Source organism: Amphiprion ocellaris, chromosome 7 (assembly GCF_022539595.1).
Source record: "Amphiprion ocellaris isolate individual 3 ecotype Okinawa chromosome 7, ASM2253959v1, whole genome shotgun sequence".
NCBI lineage: Eukaryota > Metazoa > Chordata > Actinopteri > Pomacentridae > Amphiprion > Amphiprion ocellaris.
In genome coordinates this window covers 37,061,790-37,087,387 of record NC_072772.1, presented here as the reverse complement: position 1 = coordinate 37,087,387, position 25,598 = coordinate 37,061,790, and the positions used below count along the sequence as shown (strand labels likewise).

Here is a 25,598-nt window from a genome sequence, read left to right as displayed (position 1 = left end):
TTTTTGCATCATTTTGGAGAAATTTCATCATTATGGACAAGTTTCAAGTTAATTTTAAAATATTTTAGAAAGTTTATAGATAGATTTGAATAATTTTTTGCATTTTTTTTTTTTTTTTACATATGGGGCACATTTTGAGAGATTTTAGACAGATTTTTAAATAACATATCATGATTAAATATGATGTTTTCAAGCTTAGGTTTGGTCAATTTTCCTGATGAAACCACATTTAAGACATGAGTAATTTCATCAAAAACTCAATAATTCTTTCTGTTTTTATGGTTTCTGGGTGATAAATGGTGTCATTTTTTTTTTACCTCTCTGTGTTATTGTATCATTATAAAACAGTTTTCTCTGAAAGGAGTTTGAAAAAGACAACAACTGACATGAAGAATATATAAATATAACAGCAGAGAACATTACAGGATAAACACTGTTTGTCAGCAGGAGACGATATGAGGAGACAAATGAAAGGTCGTGAAACGGAAACAGAAATAATGTGAAAGAGGCGGTGAAGATACGAGGGAATGTGATGATGACATCATTTAGCTCAGGTAGAACCATCCAGGTGAACGCTGTTATCTGAGCAGTAATGAAGCTGAGATGTCTCCACAGTAAAACTCTGACAGTTCATTAAATCCTGGGCAGACCAAGGTTAACGAGGCCGTTCAGGAGGCAGTAAAGATCCACTACCGGCTGGGAGACGCCATAAAGGAGCTGATTGGTATAAGTAACGGCCGAACATCACAACACTACCAGAAACTAATTAGCCTCATTGGACGCCTCGCCTCGGATCAGAACCCAACATTAATGTTTGCAGGTTTGAGTATCAGCAGCTTTACTTTCCCCAGGATGAAGAGATTTGTTGTCTCGTCAAAATACACCAAGAAACCAGCCGAAGGTTCGAATACTCGGAGGACATAAAGCCAACAACTCCTAGAAGTCTGACGTTCTGATGAAATCATTGATTTGTTTGTTAAAGGAAAGATATCTTCTAATAATTAAACACTACAGTTGGAAAGTCAAAAGGCACTATACCTACTGTCAGGCATGGAGGTGGCAGTATCATGCTCTGGGCTTTGTAAAAGTGCTTCTGGACTGGTTTCAGACTGGATGTTGGACTGGTTCTGGACTTTCTTAAGACTGGTTTATGTTTGGTTTCAGTCTTGGTTCTCCTGGTTTTGGATGTGATTTAGAGTTGGTTTAGGATTTATTTGACTCTGGATCTGGTCCTGGATGATGACTGGTTTAGGACTGTCTTGGGCAGGTCTTGGGCTTTATTTAGGAGCAGTTTAGGTTTGGTTTTGGTCCCAATATTTTACTGGTTTCAGTTTTGGTTTAGGACTGGTTTCAGACTGTATTCTGACTGTCTTAAAAAGGTCTAAAACCACCAAAATCAAACCTAAACCAGTCCAAAAAAACCTGTTCAGAACCAGTTAGAATACAGTCTGAAACCAGTCCTAAACCAAAACTGAAACCAGTTTTAAAAACAGGCTGAAACCAGTCCTGAAAAAGTTTTTAAAAACCAGTACAGTATCAGGAGTAAAACCAAACCTAAACTACTCTTAACCCTCGTGTCGTCCTGCAGGTCAAATTGATCCGGTTTAAAGTTTGAAAATGTTCACAGTGAAACTTCTGATGTCCACATTTTCAACATTTTGGGGAAATCTCTGACCATTTTTTGGTGGAAAAGAAAGAAATGTTAAAAATGTTTTGTAAGAACATTCACAAAAAAAATCAACCAAAATCCAGTGAAATTCGCTGGGTTGATTTTTATGTGAATGTTCTTAAAGAAAATATAAGTTTTACCGATATATATGGAATCACTTTGGATATTTTTAGGAAGATTTTTACTTACGTTTTGAAAATATTTACAAGAATTTTCTTGCCAAATTTTGGGGATTTTTTAAAATAAAACTTTTAAGGGGAACTTCTAAGGAATTATTGGAATTTGCTTCCTGAAGGTTTTGCAAATTTTCAGAAATTTGAGGAATTTTTTGCAGAATTTTAAAATTTTTTCAGACAAGGAAACAATTTTTGCTGCCCGTAAATGAAGACAACAGGAGGGTTAAGAAAAGTCTGAGACAGTCCTAAACCAGTCCTAAAAAGGTCTAGAACCAGGACCAAAATCAAACCTGAACCAGTCCAAAAAAATGTTAAAAACCAGTCAGAAAACAGTGTGAAACCAGTCCTAAAAATATCTAAAACCAGTGCAAAATCAAGACCAAAATCAAACCTAAAAGAGTCCAAGACAGTCTGAAACCAGTCCTCATCCAGGACCAGATCCAGAGTCAAATAAATCCTATACCAACTTTAAATCACATCCAGAACCAGGAGAACCAAGACTGAAACCAAACATAAACCAGTCTTAAGAAAGTCCAGCATCCAGTCTGAAACCAGTCCAGAAGCTCTTCTAGAAAGCCCCAGAACATGATACTGCCACCTCCATGCTGGATGGTGGGTTTGGTGTTCTTGGAGTTAAAAAAAGACCCGCCAAAGACAGTTCTAAACCAGTCATAAAAAAGATCTAAAGCCAGGACCAAAATCAAACCTAAACCAGTCTAAAAACTGTTCGGAACCAGTCCAAAACCAGTCCTAAAAAAAGTTAAAAACTAAACCTAAACTACTCCTAGAAAGAGTCCAAGACAGTCTGGAACCAGTCTAACATACAGTCTTGGTGTTTTGTAACAGTAAGACTGACAGCAGCTTTACTTCGGAGTTCTGTTCTGACCGCAGAGTTTGGAGGAACATCTGGAGGGAAGTTGTCTCCACTGTGGGACTCATCTGTTCTTCTATCTGAGGGTGTTGAGCTACAGCAGCTTCCTGTAGCAGCTCCTGTTCCTCCACCTCCAACAACCCAACAACACACTGCTGACTTCCACACTTCTCTGTTTGGCTGAGCTTTAATAAATTCCATTTGATTTCAGTAAACCTCTGCTTGTCATTTCCTTTGAGCCGGTTGGTGACACTATAAAAAGCCGTTGGTGGCGAAGCAGCCCTGTAAAAACAAAAACAAAAGAACTTTCTGGAGACGCAGTGTTTCGGCGGAGAATGACAGTCTGCGTTATTCAGTATTTAGGTGCCACCTCAGGCTCCATCTGGGGAATTCAGCTCTGTCAGTCAGTCTGCAGGCAGGAAACAAACATGTATCTATCTATCTATCTATCTATCTATCCATCTATCTATCCATCTATCTAATGTTTTGATAGCCACATTAGTTTCACAATACGCTAACACTAAGGATTCTCCAGCTGTTGTAGCTAATGTTAACACATTAGTCCCACAACATGCTAACACTGAGGTTTTTATTGTTGTTGTGGCACTTGTTGATAAAAACCTCAAAAGCCACACAACACGATAACACTTTCTTATAGTGGTGCCTAATGCTACTGTTGGCCACATTAGCTTCATAACATGCTAAGATGAAGATTTCTTTATTTTTGTGGTCATTGCTAATTTTAGCCACATTAGCAACATGATGCCATGATACTAAGGATTTTTCTATTTTTGTAGCTAATAGCAATGTTAGCCACATTAGCTGCACAAGATGCTAACATAGAAGATTTCTTTCTTTTTGTGGCCAAGGACATTAGTCACACAACACAAGAACACTTGTCTTGTAGTTGTGGATAATGCTAACGTTAGCCACATGACACCCTGATACTAAGGATTTTTCCATTTTTGTGACTAATGGTAATGTTAGCCACATTATTGGTATAACATGCTAAGACTAAGGATGTAGCTAATGCTAGTGTTAGCACATTGGACACAACGCACTAATGATTTCTTCAGTTTTTGTGGCTAATGTTTTGATAGCCACATTAGTTTCACAGCATGCTAACACTAAAGATTCTCCAGCTAGTGTGGCTAATGTTAATATTAACACATTAGCCCCATAACATGCTAACACTGAGGTTTTCATTGTTGTTGTGGCACTTGTTGATGAAAACCTCAAAAGCCACACAACACCATAACACTTTCTTATAGTCATGCCTAATGCTAATGTTGGCCACATTAGCGTCATAATATGCTAACACTAAGCATCCTGCTAGTATTGTAGCTAATTTTAATCTTAGTCACAAGTTTCACAACATGCTAACACTAAGGATTCTCCCAACTGTTGTGGCTAATGCTATTAGCCACATGATGCACTGACTAAAGAGTTTTCTATTTCTGTGGCTAATGCTAATGTTAGCCACATTAGCCACATGGTGCACTGACATGAAGGATTTTTCTATTTCTGTGGCTAATGTAATGAGAGCCACATTAGCTGCACAACATGCCAACACTAAGAATTCTCTGACTGTTGTGACAAATGCTAATGTTAGCATATTAGCTCCACAACATGCTAATGTTGAAGATTTTCCTATTGTTGTGGCTAATGCTAATGTTAGCACATTAGCTCCACAACATGCTAACACTGAGGATTTTCCTATTGTTGTGGCTAATGCTAATGGTTTGGTAAAGTTTATTAATGAAAGTTCAGACTAGCGGCCGTCTGTCTCAGATTAGAACTCGTTCTTTGACTTCATCGTTTTATTATAATTGGGTCAAAATGGTTCCAAACAAACTCAGATTTTCTTACATTTTTCTTTTTTCTGTGAATAATTTAAATGTGTGTGAAGAAAAACAAATTTAGTCTATTTAAGAGTTTTATATCAAGAAAGAAACAGCAGCTCAGAGCAGCAAAACTAGAACAGTATGTTCAGTGTGTGTGTGTGTGTTCTCTGTAGCCGGTGGGCAATTAAGAAACTCTGACATTTTTAGAGGGCATTCGACTGTTTTCACTGGAGGGAAAAATAATAAAAAGTTTAAAAACAACTTGAGCAGTGAGAATTAGAGGCTGATCTATAACTTAATTTGACCTTGTTACCACCGACTGTTACTGAGCTCCAATAAAAACCTAAATGGATCCTTATAGCCGCCGTTTAGCCATGAAATCATGACGCTAACGCTGGTTAACATGTTAGCATGTCATTTGTTTCATCCTCATTTTGCTGTCTGACAACAGAAACATCTGGAAATGAGAGAAGCTTTATTGTAGCTCAGCTGGATTAAAATGCAGTTTAATGAAGGCAGAGAGCAGGAGAGAAGCTAACAGAAGCTAACAGATGCTAACATGAAAACACAGAAACCCACACAGTCCTGGTTTACTACTAATTATAATGTCAGCCACATTAGCCACACAGTGTGCTAACATTGAAGAATTTTCCTATTGTGGCTCATATTGGGTTAGCCACATTAGCTGCACAACGTGCTAATTCTGAGGTTTTTACTGTTGTTGTGGCTACTTACAATGTAAGTCACATTAGCTTCACAGTAAGCCAACACTGTGGATTTTTCCTATTGTTGTGGCTCATGTCAGGTTAGCCACATGAGATGCACTATGTGCTAACATTGAAAAAATGTTCCTACTGGTGTGGCTAACATTACGATAACCACATAAGCTGCACAATGTGCTAACAGTGAATTTTTACTGATGATGATAACTGCAGTAGCCACATAACACTTTTCTTATAGTTGTGGCTAATGCTAGTTCTAGCCACATTAGCCACACAACACACGGACATCAGCGGCGTCATTATAACAACTGAACTCCTGCAAAAAGATAAAAAATAAATAGATCTTGAGCAACTCACTAAGGTCAAGTTAATGCAGAAGAAGCTATTACATGAAGTTGTTGAAAACAACCCAAATAAGAAATGTAAATGTGACATATTACTTGAATTAAATCAAAGAATAATAAAGGGAAAGCACTGATTTGTATGAAGAGAATAAAATGCTAAGAATCTGTAGAAGCTGCAGGTGGATTATTTCAACTCCTCATGTCCTCTAATGATTCTACCGTTAGAGGAGGAATCAGAGCTGAAGCTTCTTCTGTATTCCTGCCTGGACTCGTCTGCAGAGCTCTGAAAATGTAGATTTGATTTGTTAAAACTCTGCAGTGTCCTGAAAGCACTTTTGTCCGACTGGTAAAGCCTTCTTAATCCTCCTCTGGGACATGAAGACGAATGACGGAGTTCATCTGTCAGGAAGCTGCAGAAACTCTGTGACCTTCAGTAGTTTTTACCTGAAAGCGACACCTGGGAGACTCGCTAACATGCTAACCCTGCAGGTTGAAGGGCTGAAGTAGATCCCAGAGGTCTTTGTCCAATCAGATGAGGTTTCTCTGTCAGGATCGACTCGAAGGATTTAATTGGCCATTATTGGTCAAAGGATTGAAGCTGCTGCAGGATTCAGGATCAGACCTGGAGGAGAACGTTAGCAAAAGAAGACCGACGGAGACTCATCTCATGACTTAATGGATGTCTTCTGATGACCTCCAGGTTCAGATGCTCAAACTAAATCAGGTTTTCTGTCAAAAGCAACAAAAAGCAGAATAAAGACGACTGACTGAGGATCTAATGGAGGAGGAATCCTTCAAGATCTGATGGAGAAACAATCTTTAAAGATCTGATGGAAGAGGAATCCTTAAAGATCTGATGGCGGAATCCTTAAAGATCTGATGGAGGAAGAATCCTTAAAGATCTGATGGAAGAGGAATCCTTAAAGATCTGATGGAAAAGGAATCCTTCAAGATCTGATGGAAGAATCCTTAAAGATCTGATGGAAGAGGAATCCCTGAAGATCTGATGGAGGAATCCTTAAAGATCTGATGGAGGAATCCTTAAAGATCTGATGGAAGAGGAATCCTTAAAGATCTGATGGAGGAATCCTTAAAGATGAGACCAGAGGAACATCAACGATCTGAACCTGAACTCGTTTTTCTGTCAGCAGCTTCAGAAGATCATCAAGTTCAAGAATAAAGAAAAGACTGGAAATGAAAAACAACAAACCTGGAATCAAAGTTACTTCTTTATTTTCTGATTTGTGTCATTCTGACAGAACACATTTCAGAGTTTCTAAAGTACTGAACTAATGTTGGATGAGCTTCGTGTTGTTTTAAATAAATCTGAAAGTTATCTGGACAGCTCTGAGTCCTTTTTTGGATGAGTATTTTGAGGGAATTTGACTAATTTTGTGGTATTGTTCACAAGTTTCCATTTTTTAGCCATGTTTTGTGAAATGGTCTAAAAAAAATATTCATTTTTTTCTGATTTCCATCATTCTAACATTTTTGAGAACATTTTAAAGCATTCAACTCATTTTCAAGTTGTTTTGGACACATCTGTAAGCTATTTGGACAGTTCTGAGACATTTTGGACACGTTTTGAAAGATTTTGACACATTTTGTGAGGTTTTGAACTACTTTCAAGTCATTTTACAAAATGTTTGAGTCATTTTGGATAACTTTCACGGAATAAATAGTCAAAGAAGTGTTTGTTTTCCTGATCTCCATCATTCTAATGGAGTCCTGCTGACAGAAGACATTTCTGAGTTCATTTTTCAGGTATTTAAGCAATTTTGGACCAATTTCAAGTTGTTTTGGACAAATCCGAAAGTCTTGAGAGACTTTGATAAATTTTGATAAATTTTTGAAAAATTTCATGTCATAAATCCAATGAGTTAAAATGAGACAGAAAGAAATAAAAACACCAGGAAACCTCCTGGGGTTCAGAGGGTTAAATTAATAAAGTAATATTCTTGCTGTCATTCGACATAAACAAATGTTGAATAAGAAAACTGAATAATTTGGTGTCAACTGTTCAGCATTAAATGGTTTAATGGATGAAACTATATTTACTGAATTATAGTAAATAAATAAGCAGCAGGAGGTTTAAAGTGAAGAATATTGAAATTAATTCAGTTTCTATAAACACCACCGCTTTAATTAAACACCTTCTATTGGAGGCGTTTGAATCCTCAATGAACCTTTTAATTTAAATTCACGCCTAAAGCTTCACCAATTATTACACACAGGAAACTATTTCCTCCTGCATGGCCTGAGGCTTCTGTCGGTGTTTCCAGCCTGAACTGACTGCAGCATGGTGACGGTTTTACTGGGATTTACTGGGTTTAATTGGGTTTTACTGGGCATTATTGGGTTTTACTGGGTTTAATTTAGTTTTACTGGATTTTATTGGGTTTTTCTGTGTTTTTTTGGGCATTATTGGGTTTTACTGGGTTTAATTGGGTTTTACTGGGTTTAATTTAGTTTTACTGGGTTTTATTGGGTTTTTCTGTGTTTTTTTGGGCATTATTGGGTTTTACTGGGTTTAATTGGGTTTTACTGTTTTTATTGAGTTTAATTGCATTTTATTGGGTTTTCTGTGGGTTTAGTTGGATTGTATTGGGGCTTTTTGTGTTTTTCTATGTTTTATTGGTGTTTTTTTGTATTATTTTATTGAGGTTTTCTGTTTCATTGGGTTTTATTGTTTTTTCTGGGTTTTATTGGTTTTTACTGGGTTTTATTGGGTTTTCGTGTGTTTATGTGGATTTTTCTGTGTTTTATTTAATTTGTTTTATTTTTTCTATTTGCTATTTCAGTGGTGTGTTGGGAATTCACAAAATAAGAAGCTCATTACTCATGATAACCACCGTGTTTCTGATGTATACATGACAATAAAGGTGTTGAATGTTAAATAAAACAAACGTCAGGACTTCAATAAAATCTGCTGTGATTCTTTTTAAACCTGCAGCTACAGAAACTGTTTAATTCTACATTTTCTAAGATGAACTCAGACCTCAGCTCTTTATTTCTCAGGTAAAGTTGAGCCTCTGCATCACATTTAACGCCTCTTCAGCTCGAGTGCAGGAAGATTATGGGTTTCTGTAAAGCCATCATCATCTCCTACACCTGTTCAGCAGTTTGACACCAGAGCAGAAATATTTGGTCCTTCACCAATGATTTCCTCTCGTCGGATCATTTTCCTAAAAAAACTGCACGTCACTCATGATTTGTTCAGTGAAATGGCTCAGAAAGTTTGATTCATTAGAACGACACTGAAAAAAAAACATCTGAAAGCACCGAGAATGGATGAGGAGGAACACCAGAGCTTCTCAGGTTTCCTCAGGACAGTCCTGCTCTTCATCTAACTGGACATCAATGGAAACAGCTGAAATTAGAGTCTAACAGAACCAGCAACCAAACTCCAATTCTACAGTTTCATTCAGCAGACCAAAGCGACAAGCATCTGAGAGTAGATCCAACACCACAAGCAAGGATCTAGTCAGGAGAAAACAACCTGGATCAGAGCCAAACCTGAGAGAAGAGACTAAAACAATAACCAAAAGATAGCAGAAGAAGAATCGGAAGAAAAATCACTAGAGGAAGAAGAAGAATCACAAGAATCAGAAGAACTTGAAGAAGAAGAATCAGAAGAACCTGAAGAAGAAGAATCAGAAGAACCTGAAGAAGAAGAATCAGAACCAGAAGAAGAATCAGAACCAGAAGAAGAATTGAAAGTCAATCCTGAAAGAGTTGAAATTAGCTGAGGTGAAGTTCGGTGATGAAACTGTTCATCAGAGAACAGCTTGGACTGTAATCACATTTTATTTCATTCGGTCGTCGTTCACTCAGATGTTCTCGGTGGGTTTCAGCTCCTGTTCACAGCAGGAAGCTTCCACTCTTTTAGTCTCAGGACAGGAAAACAGTGTTTTCTGTCTTTTAAAGCACGACTAACATTCAGACAGATAAAAGTCATAGAAAGATTCTGTTCTGTAGAAAACAGCATTTATCTGATGGTCTGTGGAGAGAAGCTTCGGATTTAAAGGACAAAAGACGTCTTTTAGTTTTAAGTGTTTTTTTATTTAGGCAACTAAAACATGCGGTTAGACAAAGATTTCCTAAAACAGAAAGCTGAACAAACTATTTAAACTCAACCAAATCCAAACCACCTCTGGAGATGGGTTGAGATCCATTCTAGCCAGATGTGAAGAATTCAAAACATTCACTGAAGAACCAGAAGAGTCAGATGAAGAATCATCACCATCAAAAGAAGAACCAGAAGAAGAGGAATCAGAAGAATCGGAAGAACCAGAAGAAGAATTAGAAAAATTAGAACCATAAGCATTAGAAGAACTAGAAGAATCCTAAATTAGTACTCAGGTCCTGGTTGTGAGACAAAGAAATAAATAAAATTGAGGGAAATTAAAAAGAAAGATAAAAAATAGAAACAAGAGTTTCTAGTATTAGACAATCTTTAGCAGTTAAACTAGTGTTGGTTCCATCAGTTTATGGATCCATTTCATTATTATTAAACTAAAATATGGAGTAGAGTCATGAACGGAGAGTTTTTCTGCACTACGTATGAAACCAGTGATGAATTCCCTGAGAGGTGCAGCTTCTTCCTCAGATTAAACGTCCCACCATCAGGATAGAGGAGAAGTAAACAGCTGGTGACATCTCTGAGGGTTCAGGAGGGAGATGTTTGGTTTGACAGTCAGAAAAAGAAGAAAAGAGAAAGTAACAGACACCAGCAGAAGAAGAACAACGTTGAAGGGAAACTCAACGTACAGCAGTCAGTCGCTGCTGTACGTTTAGTTTAACTTGGACGTTTTTCATCTTTTCTGAAGATGCTCCACATCGTCTGTACAACCAGGAAGAGGAGCTTCAGTGTTTCTGATGCCGCCGAAGGGAAACAGAATCTTCATCCTGCTGTCAGACTGATGCTGTCGCTTTGTCACATCCGATGAAGGACGACAGTCTGAGTTCGTGAGGACGAGTTTGGATCGCTGCACATCGCTGTGGTGGCAGCGATGAAGCTCAGAATGACTCGTGTTTAAAATGACTGGAAACGTGTCCAAAACCTGTCAAATTCAATCCAAAACATCTCAAAATTTATCCAAAAGCTCTTTAATTATGCCAAAATAACTTGAAAATTGTCCAAATTAACTGGAAACATTCATACAATATGTCCAAATTTGTCCAGAAGGACTTAAATATGTCCAAAACCTCTCAAACTGCATTGGAAATCTCTCAGAATAGATCCAAAACCTCTTAAAACGTGCCAGTATAACTCAAAAGTGGTCCAAAATGACTGGTAACTAAAATGTCCAGTCATTTTGGACTGGAGATTCCAAATCTCTGAAAATTGATCCAAAATCTTTCAAAATTCAGTAGCTCCACAACTGTGCCAATGTAATTTAAAAATTGTCCAAATTGACTGGAAAAATGTATAAAATCTTTCAAAGTGACTTAAATATGTTCAAAATGACTGGAAAATTGATCCAAAATCTCTTAATGTGTCAATATAACTCAAAAATGATCCCAAAATGATTGGAAACTCGTCTAAAACCTCTCATAATGGATCCAAAATGTCTTCAAATGATTCAAAACCTTTCAAAATTGATTCAAAATCTTCTAAACTGTGCCAATATAACTAAAAATGTGTCCAAAATGACTGGGGGGGGGAAAAAAAAAAAAAAAAAAAAAAAAATCGATCTAAATCCTCTCAAAATTGATCTAAAAATCTCTTAAAATGTGCCAATATGATTCAAAAATGGTCCAAAATGACTGGAAACATTCAGAAAATCAATCACAATTTATCCAAAATGAATTAAATGTGTACAAAATGAGACGAAACTTGTCCAAAACCTCCACAAACTGGATGTAAAATGTTTTCCAATTATTCCAAGCTTTGTCAATATAACTCGAAATTTATCCAAAATGACTGGAAAATTGTCCAAAACCTCTCAATTCATCCACAATCTCTTTAAATTGATCCAAAACCTCCTAAAAATACTCAAAAGTTGTCCCAAATGACTGAAAACATTTTTAAATCGCTCAAAAATGTCCAAAATGACTGGAAACTTGACCAAAACCTCTGAAACTGAATGTAAAATGTCATCCAATTGGACCATTTGGAGTTAAACCTCCGTCTCTAAAGGTTCTTGGATGGATTCTTGTCCCTGGAAGATCTTCAGACAGTCTAAACGTTTATTTTTCTGCTTGTCAACGTGAAGAATCATCTCCTGTGTCCTCTTTTCACCACCGTCATTCTGCAGAGCGGTGGGAAGAACTAGGAGGTTAGTTTGGATCCAGAGAAGAAGAAGAAAGGTTCACACCTCAGGAAGTAGATGAAATCAGCAACAGACGGTTGAATCTCTCATTTCAGGCAACAAAAACAACCCAGTTCTGAACTCATTGTTCAAAAGTAGCACAAAAAAAGCCCCCGGATGAGTTATAAAGACAGTTTAAATGATTAAAATGCTGCAGATCCAACCAGACGTCTGGTTAATTGAAGCTTTTCATAGTAAATAATCGAAGTTTTGTTGCCTCCAGCGGTTCTTCTGTCTCATTAAATATTCATGAAGGTGTTTAAGACATGAAGGAACCAGAACCTGGGAGGAACTTTTCTGTGGTTGGTTTCAGCTTCAGATGCTGGAATCAGAAAATTAATATCATCAGGAGGATTTAAATGTAGAGAAAATGAGCTGATCATCTGTAATCATTCATTTGTTAAACAGGAACATTTAGAGAAAAAACTATTTACGACCACCGGATAGAAATAATGACAAATCTGTAAGGATTTAAAACCCAGAAATGCAACATCAGGCAAGCTGAAGGTAAAATCACTGCAAGAAGACACAAAATGACCGAGACACAAAATCACCACGAAAACAAAATCACAAAGAAAAAGATGTAAAATTCCCATGAAAAAAAAAAATCACCACAGAAAGAAGCAAAACTACAACGAAAAGCTGTAATATTGCCACAAAGACAAAATCATCACAAAAATATGCAAAATCTTGATGACAAAAGGCAAAATCACTGCAAAAAGATACTAAATTACGACTAAGACAGAAAATTACCACAAGATGACAAAATTGCCAGAAAGAGATGCAAAAATCACCCCAAGAAGACAAAATTGTTACAAAAATGTGCAAAACCTCAACAACAAAAGTTGAAATCACTGCAAGACAATGCAAAATCACCAAGAAAAATATGCAGAATCACCACAAAAAGATGTAAAATCTCAACAACAAAAGGTAAAAATCACTGCAAGATGCAAAATGAACACAAAGGGCAAAATCTCAACAACAGAAGGTAAAATCATTGCAAGAAGATGCCAAATCATTACAAAAAGACTAAAAATTACAACAAACAGATGCAATATTGCCACAAAGAGACAAATTCATCACAAAAATATGCAAAATCTTGACAAAAGCCAAAATCGGTGCAAGAAAATGCGAATCAAAGATGCAAAATCACCACAAAAAGACATTAAATTGACAGTAAAAGACGGAAAATCACCACAAAAAGACGGAAAATCACCACAAAAACATACAAAAGCTCAACAACAAAAGGCAGAATCACTTTAAGATGCAAAATGAACACAAAAAGATGCAAAATCCCCTCAAAAAAGGCAAAATCTTGAGAAGGCAAAATCACCACAAGACACGAAAATACCACTAAAAGATGCAATATTGACACAAAGAGACAAAATCATCACAAAAATATGCAAAATCTTGAAAAAAGACAAAATCAATGCAATAAGATGCAAATCGCCAAAGAAAAGATGTAAAATTCCCTCAAAAAAGACAAAATATTGACGACAGAAGGCAAAATTACCACAAAAAGACATGAAATTACCACTAAAAGACACCAAATCGCCACTGAAAGATGTAAAATGACCACTAAAAGATGTAAAATCTCAACAACAAAAGGCAAAAATCACTGCAAGAAGATGCAAAATCCCCTAAAAAAAGTCAAATCCTATGACAGAAGGCAGAATTACCACAAAAAGACATAAAATCACCACAAAAACCTGTGAAATGACAACAGGAAGTCCCAGACGGTGGTAGAATGTGAATCTGCGGATAATGAAGCAGATTAATCATTCTGATGTTCCATCAGCTGTTGCTCAGATTATTCATTTAGATTTATCATTGATTTTAATAGAATTTAACTGGAGAACACTTTGATACTCACGTTTCATTTCAACCTAATGACATAAAAATCCACCTGTTTGTGTTACGATTTCAAGAGACTCAGCTGCAGGAAATGAGAAGGCAGACGTTCAATAACACAAAGTGGATTTATTTGACATTAGGAAACAGAACTACAAACAAGGCTGGAAGACTACAACCGGAAAAGCAAAAGAATCAATAGCACTCAAGATTACTACTAGTGGCTGGGAGGATCAATTACACAAACAGAAAACTAACTCTGAGGGTAAAACCCAGGCAAGAAAGATATCAAACTATATTCTAGGAACACTAAGCGAGGAACGATTCAGAACTTGAGATTAAGGTTAACAATAACTCCGGACAGAGTTAGCAAGAAGGATAATACTTAAAGAACAGAACAATTTTTGAACTAACTTGAAGTCTTAATTCAAACTCTATTCCAGGAATAAGGTACTATAAGCGAACTAGAACGAAACGACCGTTACCTTTCACGGAACTACAAGAACTACTTGATGCTCGAACTGGGTTCTTAGCTGTGGATAACTGGTTCTCCCAGGAGGACGCTGGGGCTGGACTTGGACGTGGCGTGTTGGCTTTTGGATTTGGAACCAGGGCTTTGGAACAAAGGGCTGCAGCGGTAGGTTGGTATGGATAGACGCCAGAGGTGGAACGGTACAGGTGAGAGATTCCAGGTGGCAGAGAGATGACTGAGGATGTGAACAGACCATTGGAGGAACCAGAAGGAACGGAGCAGATGGACCCGGAACTGGAACAAAGGAGAAACAACAAGAATTACCAAAAGTACGTCAGAGCAGAAACTGTGGCTGGAATGAAGATGCAGAGAGCCGATTACTGACTGTGTCACGATCCAGCACTGAGAGGTGAATGATGTCTGGTTATACTGTGGTGGAGGTGGAGCTTGATTGGATACATTCCACCTGCTCCAGCTGATGATGATTGCAGAAGGATGACACCTGCCGCTGCAGACGAACACACCTAGAGGGAGGAAGAGCACTGTCTGGACCTGCCCCTGCAGGCCTGACAGTTCGACCATCAGTGAAGCTCCAGGAACATGGAGGTGGTTGGTCATGGATGAGGACGACACTAAAACACACTAAAACACACTAAAACACACGTAGAAAGATCTATAGATAGTCTGCTCTGTTACTGACTGGCTCAAAGAACAACTCATTAATATTCAGCGTCTCGCTGTAATTTCCCCTTTAATCAGGAGAACCAATCTGCTGCTGACCTCCAAACACACACTGGAACACACACACTGGAACACACACACTGGAACACACACACTGGAACACACCATGCAAAATCATCAGAAAAAGATGCAAAATCTCGATAAAAGGCAAAATCACTGCAAGACAATGTGAAATGAACACAAAAAGATGCAAAATTACCACAAAAAGACAAACTTTACACAAAAGGCGCAAAATTACCACTAAAGGATTCAAAGTCATCACAAAATGTTAAATCTTGGTAACAAAAGACAAAATCACAGCAAGAAGATGCAAAATCCCCTCAAAAAAAGGCAAAATCTTGACACAAGGCAAAATCACCATAAAAAGACATGAAATTGCCACTAAAAGATGTAAAATTACCACAAAAGCACACAACCGCTGTAGTGACTTTACCTGTAGTCACTGAGGTGGCAGTTAGTGTCCTTTAGTCTGATGCATGCAGCTTCAAATTAAGACAGTGTCTCTGCTCGTTTTTACTGATGTTTCATTTATTTACGCCGTTGCAGGTAAGTTATCGTTCAGTCAACATTAAGTTTCCAATAATCCAAAATTATACAATCTGACAACATTCACCTGCTTGACACGGCGTTTGAGCACAGTCGGAAACTGTTCGGCTTCATTCTCCAAACTGCACACCTGCATTCATTCATTCATTAGCCATTATATATGCAGTCCACTCCCTACAGTGGGGAACCTCGTGGCTCCTAATGCCACACCCACACAGTCATACCAACATTCATGATAATAAAACAAAGACATCATATTTTGGCTCCAACAACCACAAAAAGACAAAATCACCACAAAAATACACTACATTGCCACAAAAATATGCAGAATCTTGGCAAGAAGATGCAAAATCTCCTAAAAAAAAAAAAAGGCAAAATATTCATGACAAAAGGCAAAATTCCCTCAGAAAGACATAAAATTACCACAAAAAGATGTACAATTACCACAAAAATGTTATGGGGGGGGGGGGGGGAACAGATTACAGGCAGACAGGTGGAGTTTCAGAAGGCTTTATATAAACAAAAAAACCAAAGTACATCAGCAGGTAAACTACAGAACTAATAGAAGTAGAGAAGAGGGAGCTAATGTCGACCAAACCTTAATACAAAGAACACACACAACCCAAACTAAACACAGAAGATCCAAGAGAAGAACTGAACTGTCACGGTAGTGCAAAGACCCAGGCGTGGACAGAGATTCAGGACAGCAAGGTGTATTTCAACAGATTTATTTACAGAAAACACTCACAGATCCCAGCTGGACTCTAAAACCAGAATTCAACACACTAGAAGCTGGAAAACTGAGCAGCTGATTATAGCAGGGAATAAAACCAATATTATTATCCTTGGACCAAACAGGCAAGAGACTAGACTGCCGGAAACAGGACTGAACTAAACACTTTTAACTATGTTAAGAACAGGAACGCAGCTGAGGCCAGGGTCCATACAAGAAACAACTAACTAAACTCAAAACTGCCGAGCACAGTTTAAACAACTAGACAGAAAGCGCCGCTGCCAGTGTGGAATAATGAGGGTCAACATAAGGGAAGTTCAGCTGGCAATAAAACTAAACAGACAATTCTGAAAGACTTAACTGAATGCGGTTTAGGAGGGCGACCGGAGGCTTGGTGGTTTTTAGGTGTGTCGTATCCACGATTTGTCTAAGGTGAGTGGAAAAGAACGGAAGCCCTGCTGGGGACGATGGAGCAGGTAGGAGCAGGTAAAGCTATGGGGAATGGCCAGGTGATCTACACAAAGAAACACAGCGTTAGATTGAACAAAGCAGTCCATACAGAATATTACCAGGCAGATGAGCGGACTAACACAGCATGGTGCAACGGTCCAGTGTGAGAAGCCCTTCATTAATGGCAGGAGGAGGAACGTAGAACAGGTGAGCCATTCCCCGTCACAGGTGTCCTCAATCAGCTGATGACCTGATTAGAGCAGACGAGACACATGCACTCACACAACACTCACACCCACAAACACACAGGAAAGGAAAAAGAGGGAGGCCTGCCACTCAAGCAGCAGACATGAACAGTAAAAACTAACTTAAGCAAATAAAAATGTACTCACAAAAACCAGGCAACCAACAGACAGGCACCGGGAATCCGGGAGATGACTGGAAACTAGACGGAAAACAGGAGGCTGGATGTAGAGACGGAACCGGTGGAAAGGTTCATGTCAGGATCTGAAGACAAAGCAGGGCAGGTGGAAGTCCAGGCGGAAGTCCAGGCGGAAGTCCAGGTGGGTAGCTGGGTCCATGAGTTTGGAGATGAGCAGGGATCTGACAGTCTATGGTGAAGAGTGAAAGACTGAATTGGGTTTATACAGTCAGGAGGTGAACTGAGCGACTAATTACTGCTGCTGAATCACATCACTGCAATACAGTACAGATGAAGAGGAACAATGGGAGAAGAAGGAAAAAGAGGGAGAAGGAGGAGAAGAATGGGCTGGAGCAGGGATCATATCAAAAAAAAGATGTAAAATTACCACAAAAAGACATAAAATGACCACAAAAAGATGTAAAATTACCACAAATAACATGCAAAATATCAACAACAAATGACAAAATCAATGCAAGAAGATGCAAATCACCAAAGAAAAGATGCAAAATTACCACAAAATCTTCCCAAAAAAGCTGTAAAATGACCACAAAAAGATGCAAAATTATGACCAAAATCTGCAAAATGTCCAAAATAATTTCATGAATTTTTTAGAAAGAGTTTTTTTTCTGTTCACTCCAACTGGCTGCAGAACTTCTCTCCTGGTTTTCAGGGAATCAGAACGTGACGTGTTTAATCTGTCAGCAGCAGGTTCTGGCATCTTGACGTCCACGTCTCCATCCTCGTCTCCGTCCGCGTCTCCGTCCACGTCTATGTCCGCGTCTCCGTCCACGTCTATGTCCGCGTCTCCGTCCACGTCTCCGTCCAAGTCTGATATTTACAGCAGCAGGTCGGAAGATTAAAGCTGATTATCTCTGTTAATCGTCCTGCTGCTCACCTGTAGAAGGATCAGGTTCATTCAGTCGATTCTGACGGTAGAAGAGTTTAACTGTTTACCGACGACGGAGTCAGGAAGAGATGCTTTACTGATGACATGTTTCAGCTGTGGTCACCTGACACGATGCTGCCACCACCATGCTTCACATCATGATGCTGCCACCACCATGCTTCACATCATGATGCTGCCACCACCATGCTTCACATCATGATGCTGCCACCACCGTGCTTCACATCATGATGCTGCCACCACCGTGCTTCACATCATGATGCTGCCACCACCGTGCTTCACATCATGATGCTGCCACCACCGTGCTTCACGTCATGATGCTGCCGCCACCGTGCTTCACATCATGATGCTGCCACCACCGTGCTTCACATCATGATGCTGCCACCACCGTGCTTCACGTCATGATGCTGCCGCCACCGTGCTTCACATCATGATGCTGCCACCACCGTGCTTCACATCATGATGCTACCACCATACGTGCACATCATCACGTGCATGACTCGTGTTCCTGCGTCCGTGCCTCACTTTTTTACACATGCATCAAAAACACAACTTTGTGATGTTTGAACAGCATAGATGACAAATAAACCATCAAAGCTAACGTTAGCCACATTACTGCTACTACCATCAAAGCTAACTTTAGCCACATTACTACTGCAACCATCAAAGCTAATGTTAGCCACATTACCACTACTACTATCAAAGCTAATGTTATCCACATTGTTGCTACTACTATCAAAGATAACATTAGCCACATTGTTGCTACTACTATCAAAGCTAACGTTAGCCACATTACTACCACTACTACCATCAAATGTTACATTAGCCACATTACTACTACGACCATCAAAGCTAATGTTAGCCACATTGTTGCTGCTACTATCAAACGTTAGCCACATTACTACTGCTATTATCATCAAAGCTAACATTAGCCACATTACTACTGCTATTACCCTCAAAGCTAACAATAGCCACATTGTTGCTACTACTGCTACTGCTATCAAATGCTAGCCACATTACTACTACCATCAAAGCTAATGTTAGCCACATTACTACTACTAAGATCAAAGATAACGTTGGCCACATTACTACTGCTATTATTATCAACATCAACGCTAACATTAACCAAACTACTACTACTATCAAAGCTAGCATGAGTCACATTACTGCTACTACTAGCAACAAAGCTAAGATGAACACATTACTGCTACCGTCAAAGCTAATGTTATCTACACTACTACTACTACTAGCATTAAAGCTATCATTAGCCACATTACTACAACTACTGCTACAACTACTGCCAAAGCTAACATTAGCCACATTAGCCTACAACATGCTAACTCTAAGGGGGGCAATCAATAGTGTAATCTTCATGTTTGAATAAACTTTATTAGAAACAAACAGGCCATACTAGCTCCTTGGAGCTGCTAAAAAATGATTGATTTTCCGTTTTGTTTTCTCTGGCAGCAGAGCATTGAGTCGTCTCTGCGCTGACGGAGTAATTTGACATTTTGGGAAATGGGCTGATTCTCTTTCTTGCCAAGAGATGAGATGGAAGATCGATCCGTCCCTGATGTCTTCAGGGTGAAGATGAAGCAGCGGAGGAAGATAAAACGTGTCAGCCTGAAAATGCAAAACAAACACTTTACTGTTCAGAGGAAAATACTGTGGTGAAGGTTAAAATCCATGAGATAATTACTCTCTGACAGCTCAGTTAAAGAGCTGTTGTTGAATCCTGACTCATGATATCTCGTTAACACTCGTTAGCGTCTAATAGAACACTAACACGGACTGACAGCAGCTCATTGCACCACCAGGAGCCGCTAAATAAACCTGTACTTTACTTCACTTACAGTAGAGAGCAGGAAGCAGTGGAGCCTGATGGCCTCAGATACCATATGATCGTATGTGACATGTATGTCTGGTGTCTGAACATGCCTGAGGTCGGTCATGTTTGTAGGACACGGCTCCATGTATGTAGCCTTTCTATGATCTGTCTGCTGGTGATTTTACTCTGTCAACACTGCAGGTTTCATCTGATGTTCGCTGCATCATGGCTGCAAGCAGAACACATGCCGCTTTTCAAGAGGCAAACCATCAAAGCTAGCGTTAGCCATATTAGCACTGCTACCATCAAAGCTAACGTTAGGCACAATACTGCTACTACCATCAAAGCTAACATTAGCCACATTACCACTACTACCATCAAAGCTAACATTAGCTTCATTACTACTACTAACATCAAAGGTAATATTAGCACTACTACCATCAAAGCTAATGTTTTCCAAATTACTGCTACTATCAAAACTAACGTCAGCCACATTGCAGCTATTAGGATCAAAGCTAACGTTAGCCACATTACTGCTACTATCAAAGCTAATGTTAGCCATATTACGGCTACTACCATCAAAGCTAATGTTTTCCAAATTACTACTACTGTCAAAACTAACATTAGCCACATTGTAGCTATTGCAATCAAAGCTAATGTTAGCCACATTACTGCTACTATCAAAGCTAATGTTAGCCACATTACTACTACTACCATCAAAGCTAACATTAGCAACATTACTACTACTACCATGAAAGCTAATGTTAGCCACATTACTACTACTCCCATCAAAGCTAATGTAAGCCATATTACTACTACTACCATCAAAGCTAACATTAGCCACATTACTATTGCTACTACCATCAAAGCTAACATTACCCACATTCCTGCTACTACCATCAAAGCTAACATTAGCCATGTTACTACTACTACCATCAAAGCTAACATTAGCCACATTACTATTGCTACTACCATCAAAGCTAACATTAGCCACATTCCTGCTACTACCATCAAAGCTAACGTTAGCCACATTACTACAACTAACATCAAAGCTAATCTGGCCACAGATTCTTTGTTTTCATCTAAAAAAAATTTAAATGCTGCAAAAACAAACATCTGATGTGTTTCTGGGATGTAAAACTAATTATAGCACTTTTTTGCCTGCCTGAAGTCAATAAAACTCACACAAGTCTCTGTCGTGGTGCTCCCTTACTAGCTGAACTCCTGCAGGGCTCTCTGCTTACCAACAATACATGAAGTATTTATTGTTGAGGAAAACAGCATCACTTTCATCCATGTGCTAACATAACTGCACAAGGGTTTTCTAATCATCAGTGAGCCTTTCAACACCATTAGCTAACACAATGTAGCATTAGAACACAACAACAACGTCTAGACTGGGTTTATGACTCATTTCATGCTGTCTGCATTGATAAAAACTGCTTTTCTTTCAACAATGTATTCAACAATATTTCTAAATGACCCTAAACTGTTGGATGGTAGTGTACAATAATAATATATGAAAACTTTGATCAGGACATCCCCAGTAATTACACTGCAAAAACTCCAAATCTCATCAAGTCTATTTGTCTTATTTTCAGTCCAAACGTCTCATCCCACTTGATTTAAGATAAATTCACTTAACAAAAGACATTTCAGCAGATGGAGGGACTTGTTTTAAGACAATGCATCTGAAATATCTTAAGTCAAAGAATCTTGAAATTATCTTGTTTTGAGTTGAATTTTACAAGAAAACTCAAAATAAGTTTAACCCTCGTGTTGTCTTCATTTACGGGCACCAAAAAATATTGTTTCCTTGTCAGAAAAAAAATCCAAAAATTCAGCAAAAAAATTCACCAAATTTCTGAAAATTTGCAAAACCTTCAGGAAGAAAATTCCAGCATTCATTAAAAGTTTCCCTCAAAAGTTTTAATTTAGAAAAAAAAAAAAGCCTCAAATTTGGCAAGAAAATTCTAGTAAAATATTTTCAAAAATGAGTAAAAATCTTAATCAAAATTGTAAAAATATCTGAAGTGATTCCATATATATCAGTAAAACTTCTATTTTCTTTCAGAACATTCACATAAAAAAGTCAACCAAAATCCAGAGAAATTCACTGGATTTTGGTTGATTTTTTTATGTGAATGTTCTTAAAGAAACATTTGTTTTTAACATTTATTTTTTCCACCAAAAATGTTCAAAAATGTCTCTTTTTTGTTTTGTTTCATGTCGTTTGTCTGATGTTTGTCATTTCGTGTCTCATTTTTGTTGTTTTTCTTGGCTGGCTTTTGTCATTTCTCTCATGTTTTTGTCATTTTGTGTTTCCTTTTTGTCTTGCTTGTTTTTTGTCTGTTTTTTGTCATTTTTGTCATGTCTTGTCTTGTTTTTTTGTCATTTGTCTCATGTTTTTGTTGTTTTGTTTCCCAAAAATGTTAAAAATGTGGATATCAGAAGTTTCACTGTGAAAATGTTCCCCCCCCACATTTTCAAACTTTAAAACAGGTTAATTTGACCCGCAGGACGACATGAGGGTTAATACATCTCACATTAGGAGGTTACATGAAAGCAAAAATCTATTTTGGAGTGAAAACTGCTTATTTTTAGCATGTCTGGCTTATTTTAAGACACCTAAGCATGACAATCCTGGTAAAATATAGCTTAAAATAAGTTTTCCCAGCTAATTTTAAGATGCCAATATTCTAAATATCAGATCTTATTTCTAGAAATCTTACCAAGACATTTTTCACTTGTTCTATTGGCAGATTTTTTCACTTATTTCAAGGTAATAATTCCTTGAAATGAGTTTTTTTTCTTGTTTGAGAGGGGCTTCTTCTTTAATTGGTTAAATTATTAATCTCGTAAGTGCCAGTTACTCCCATCCCTGCCTCTAACAGTTGGTTTTATTACCAGAATTCAGTCCGTCCACTCTGCAGCAGGACAGCGATCACACTGAAACTCAGTTGCATCTGAAAGCTGGACGTGTTGTGAGAATTCACAGCTGGTATCTGAAGGTTCATTTTACGTTTTCACCGTTCTGTTTATGAGCCTCATTCACCGTCCGGCTGCAGAGGACCACCTGGACCTGGACTGAATCTCTGCTGTTAATTTCATTAAGCGGCAGCCTCGTTTAAAAGCAGATTACAGTCGGAGCTGATGACGGCGATCACGTCGCTATGGCAACAGGGAGAAGAATGAAGGACAGAGGAACAGTGAATACATTAATGACAGAAGGAAACTAGGAGAAAAGAGTTTCTAGAAGTCTAGGTGTCTCGTTTGTGCTGTTTTTCTGTCTTGTTTTTGTTGTTTTGTGTCTCATTTTCCTTATTTTGTCTCATTTTTACCGTTCTGTGTTGTTTTTGTCATTTGTCATTAGTTTTTGTTGTTTTGTGTCTTGTTTTTGTCATTTTGTGTCTCGTTTTTGTCATTTTGTGTCTCGTTTTTGTCGTTTTGTATCTCATTTTTGTCATTTTGTGTCTTTTATTGTTTTTTAGTCTAGTTTTTGTCATTTGTGTCTCGTTTTTGTCATTTTGTATCTCATTTTTGTCATTTTGTGTCTTTTATTGTTGTTTTTTAGTCTAGTTTTTGTCATTTTGTGTCTCGTTTTTGTCGTTTTGTGTCTCATTTTTGTCGTTTTGTGTCTTGTTTTTGTTGTTTTTAGTCTAGTTTTTGTCATTTTGTCTCGTTTTTGTCATTTTGTGTCTCGTTTTTGTCATTTTGTGTCTTGTTTTTGTCATTTTGTGTCTTGTTTTTGTTGTTTTGTGTCTCGTTTTTGTCATTTTGTGTCTTGTTTTTGTCTTTACATCCTCAAACAGTTTTCCTGAAGAGCACAGCTGTGTCCTCTCTTCTATTTTTCATATTTCCAGAACAGAAACAGGAAGTGGATTCTGCTTTAGGAGCTGGTTCGCCCCGTTCCAAAGAACACCACTCACTAATTCATTCATCTGGAAATGGATTCTAAACAGCAGAGTTGGTGCCAAGCGACACTCGATAATATGGACTTTTCTGGGAGCCATTCCAGTAATTTTAGTGGAAACTCTACTGATGAAATGACACCCAGTCTAATTATCACAGTTCAATAGTTCATTCACTGAATAATAGATGTTTCTACCAACAAAGACCTTCCAGAGTCCCATCAGAAAGAATAAAAGATGCAAACTGGGATCCATATGTATGACTACATGTGCTTATTTTCTTGTTGAGTTGCAGTAAAAAAGTCATAAAATGACAAAAACATAAGACAAATGACAAAAACGAGACAAAAATGACAAAAACATGAGACAAACGACAAAAACGAGACAAAAATGACAAAAACATAAGACAAACGACAAGTCATGATTTGATCTACGCTGACGTTGTTTGTTGTTTTTAATTTGAGTTTTATTTTAATTTCACCTCAGAAAAACCCAAAGTTACAAACACAAATTCATGTTTTTTTTTTGTTCAGATTTAAAAACTCTTTATAGATATTTCTTTACAGATCTTTCAGCCTGAGCCTCCTACATCTTCTGGCCTTTTGTCTTCATGCTAATCTGACTGAAAACGGAGCTTTGGAAAAACTTTCTGAAGATGTTCTGAACGTCTGTTTTAATTTTTATACGTCGACTCTGCAGACGGAGTTTCTTCAGTGTTATCAGGTTTATTTAGACGAGGTCAGTTTGTGTTAGATTAGCGCTGATGCTAACCCGACAGGACTTTTTACACCTAAATCTATTTATTCTGGTGCTATATAGAGGAACAGATTCATCAGAATCAGTCCAAACTGTCTTCCTCTCATCAGTGTAAACATCCTCAAGGCATCTCTTTGTTGAGATTAACTTTACAAATTATCAAAAAACACGCTTATTTCTGCTTTTTTCAGGAATTATCTTTGTTTCTTAAAACTATTTTCATCTTAATTGCAAATATTTCATCCAACTTAAACACCCAAATGGCATAAAAGGGAGATTTAAAATGTGAAAAACACACTTTCCACAAGCTTTCTACATGTTTTAGCCTTTTAATTCACATGTAAATGCAGATAAAGTCACTGAAAAAAATTTTTTTCTTTTATTTTGTGTTGTTTGTCTCATTTTTTGTCGTTTTGTGTCTCGCTTTTGTCATTTTGTGTCTCATTTTTGGTTAATTTTGTCTTGTTTTTGTTGTGTTGTGTTTCCTTTTTGTCTCACTTGTGTTGTTTGTCTTTTGTCATTTTGTTTCTCATTTTTGTTGTCAGGGTTTTTTGTCGCTTGTAATTATTCTGTCAAATTTTTTATCTTTTTTTGTTTTGTGTCATTTGTCTCAATTTGTTTCTCATTTTTTGTCATTTCGCGTCTCATTTTAGTAATGCTTTGTCTTGATTGTGTTGTTTTTTTGTCCGTTTCTTGTCTGACTTTTGTCGTTTGTTTCATGTTTTTGTCATTTTGTTTCTTGTTTTTGTTGTTTTATTTCTTGTTTTTATCATTTGTAACTTTTTTGGTCAAATTCTTTGTCTCTTTTTTGTTTTGTTGCTTCATGCCATTTGTCTCATTTTTTCTCATTTTGTGTCTCATTTTTGTAATATTTTGTCTTGTTTTGTCTTTTTTTGTCTGATTTTGTGGTTTTGATCCTACAGTAAATTCCTCTATGGTTCAGTTCCAGGTGACTAAATGTTGTGTTCCTTTGTCGACACTCTGTGATCTGGAAGTTGTAATGTGGAAATGATAAACTGAGGCTGAATGTTGGTGAAACTGA

The 25,598-nt window shown here is 37.7% G+C and overlaps 1 protein-coding gene and 1 long non-coding RNA gene across 5 annotated transcripts in view; one reads left to right on the top strand and one right to left on the bottom strand.

The window, feature by feature from the left end:
• Window positions 1-18,065, bottom strand: part of LOC118470514 (uncharacterized) — a 40,215-nt gene extending 22,150 nt beyond the window's left edge. For 2 of the 3 annotated variants that reach the window (XR_008602125.1, XR_008602127.1), the window contains exons 1-4: window positions 17,670-18,065; window positions 16,874-17,344; window positions 14,649-16,797; window positions 14,277-14,557 (exon numbers count right to left, since the gene is read on the bottom strand). This is a non-coding gene — a long non-coding RNA (uncharacterized LOC118470514). The remainder of the gene's footprint in view (window positions 1-14,276; window positions 14,558-14,648; window positions 16,798-16,873; window positions 17,345-17,669) is intronic. The other variant, XR_008602126.1, reaches the window with a different exon arrangement.
• Window positions 17,162-24,853, top strand: LOC129349212 (uncharacterized). Of its 2 annotated transcripts, none has more exons than XR_008602124.1 (2): window positions 17,162-17,296; window positions 23,753-24,853. XR_008602124.1 is itself a non-coding variant. In XM_055011833.1 (2 exons), exon 2 carries the CDS (start codon window positions 19,960-19,962, stop codon window positions 21,007-21,009), a length of 1,050 nt encoding a protein of 349 aa, XP_054867808.1. In that variant the 5' UTR covers window positions 17,184-17,296; window positions 19,529-19,959; the 3' UTR covers window positions 21,010-21,124. The 2 variants fall into 2 exon arrangements, 1 of the variants encoding a protein (XP_054867808.1); XM_055011833.1 differs by lacking the exon at window positions 23,753-24,853 and adding an exon at window positions 19,529-21,124 and having other exon boundaries at window positions 17,184-17,296.
• The last annotated feature ends 745 nt before the right edge of the window (window positions 24,854-25,598 follow it).

Excerpts from the sequence above, each read along its gene's own strand:
- LOC129349212 (XM_055011833.1), top strand. The coding sequence starts at position 19,960 with ATGATCGTATGTGACATGTATGTCTGGTGTCTGAACATGCCTGAGGTC.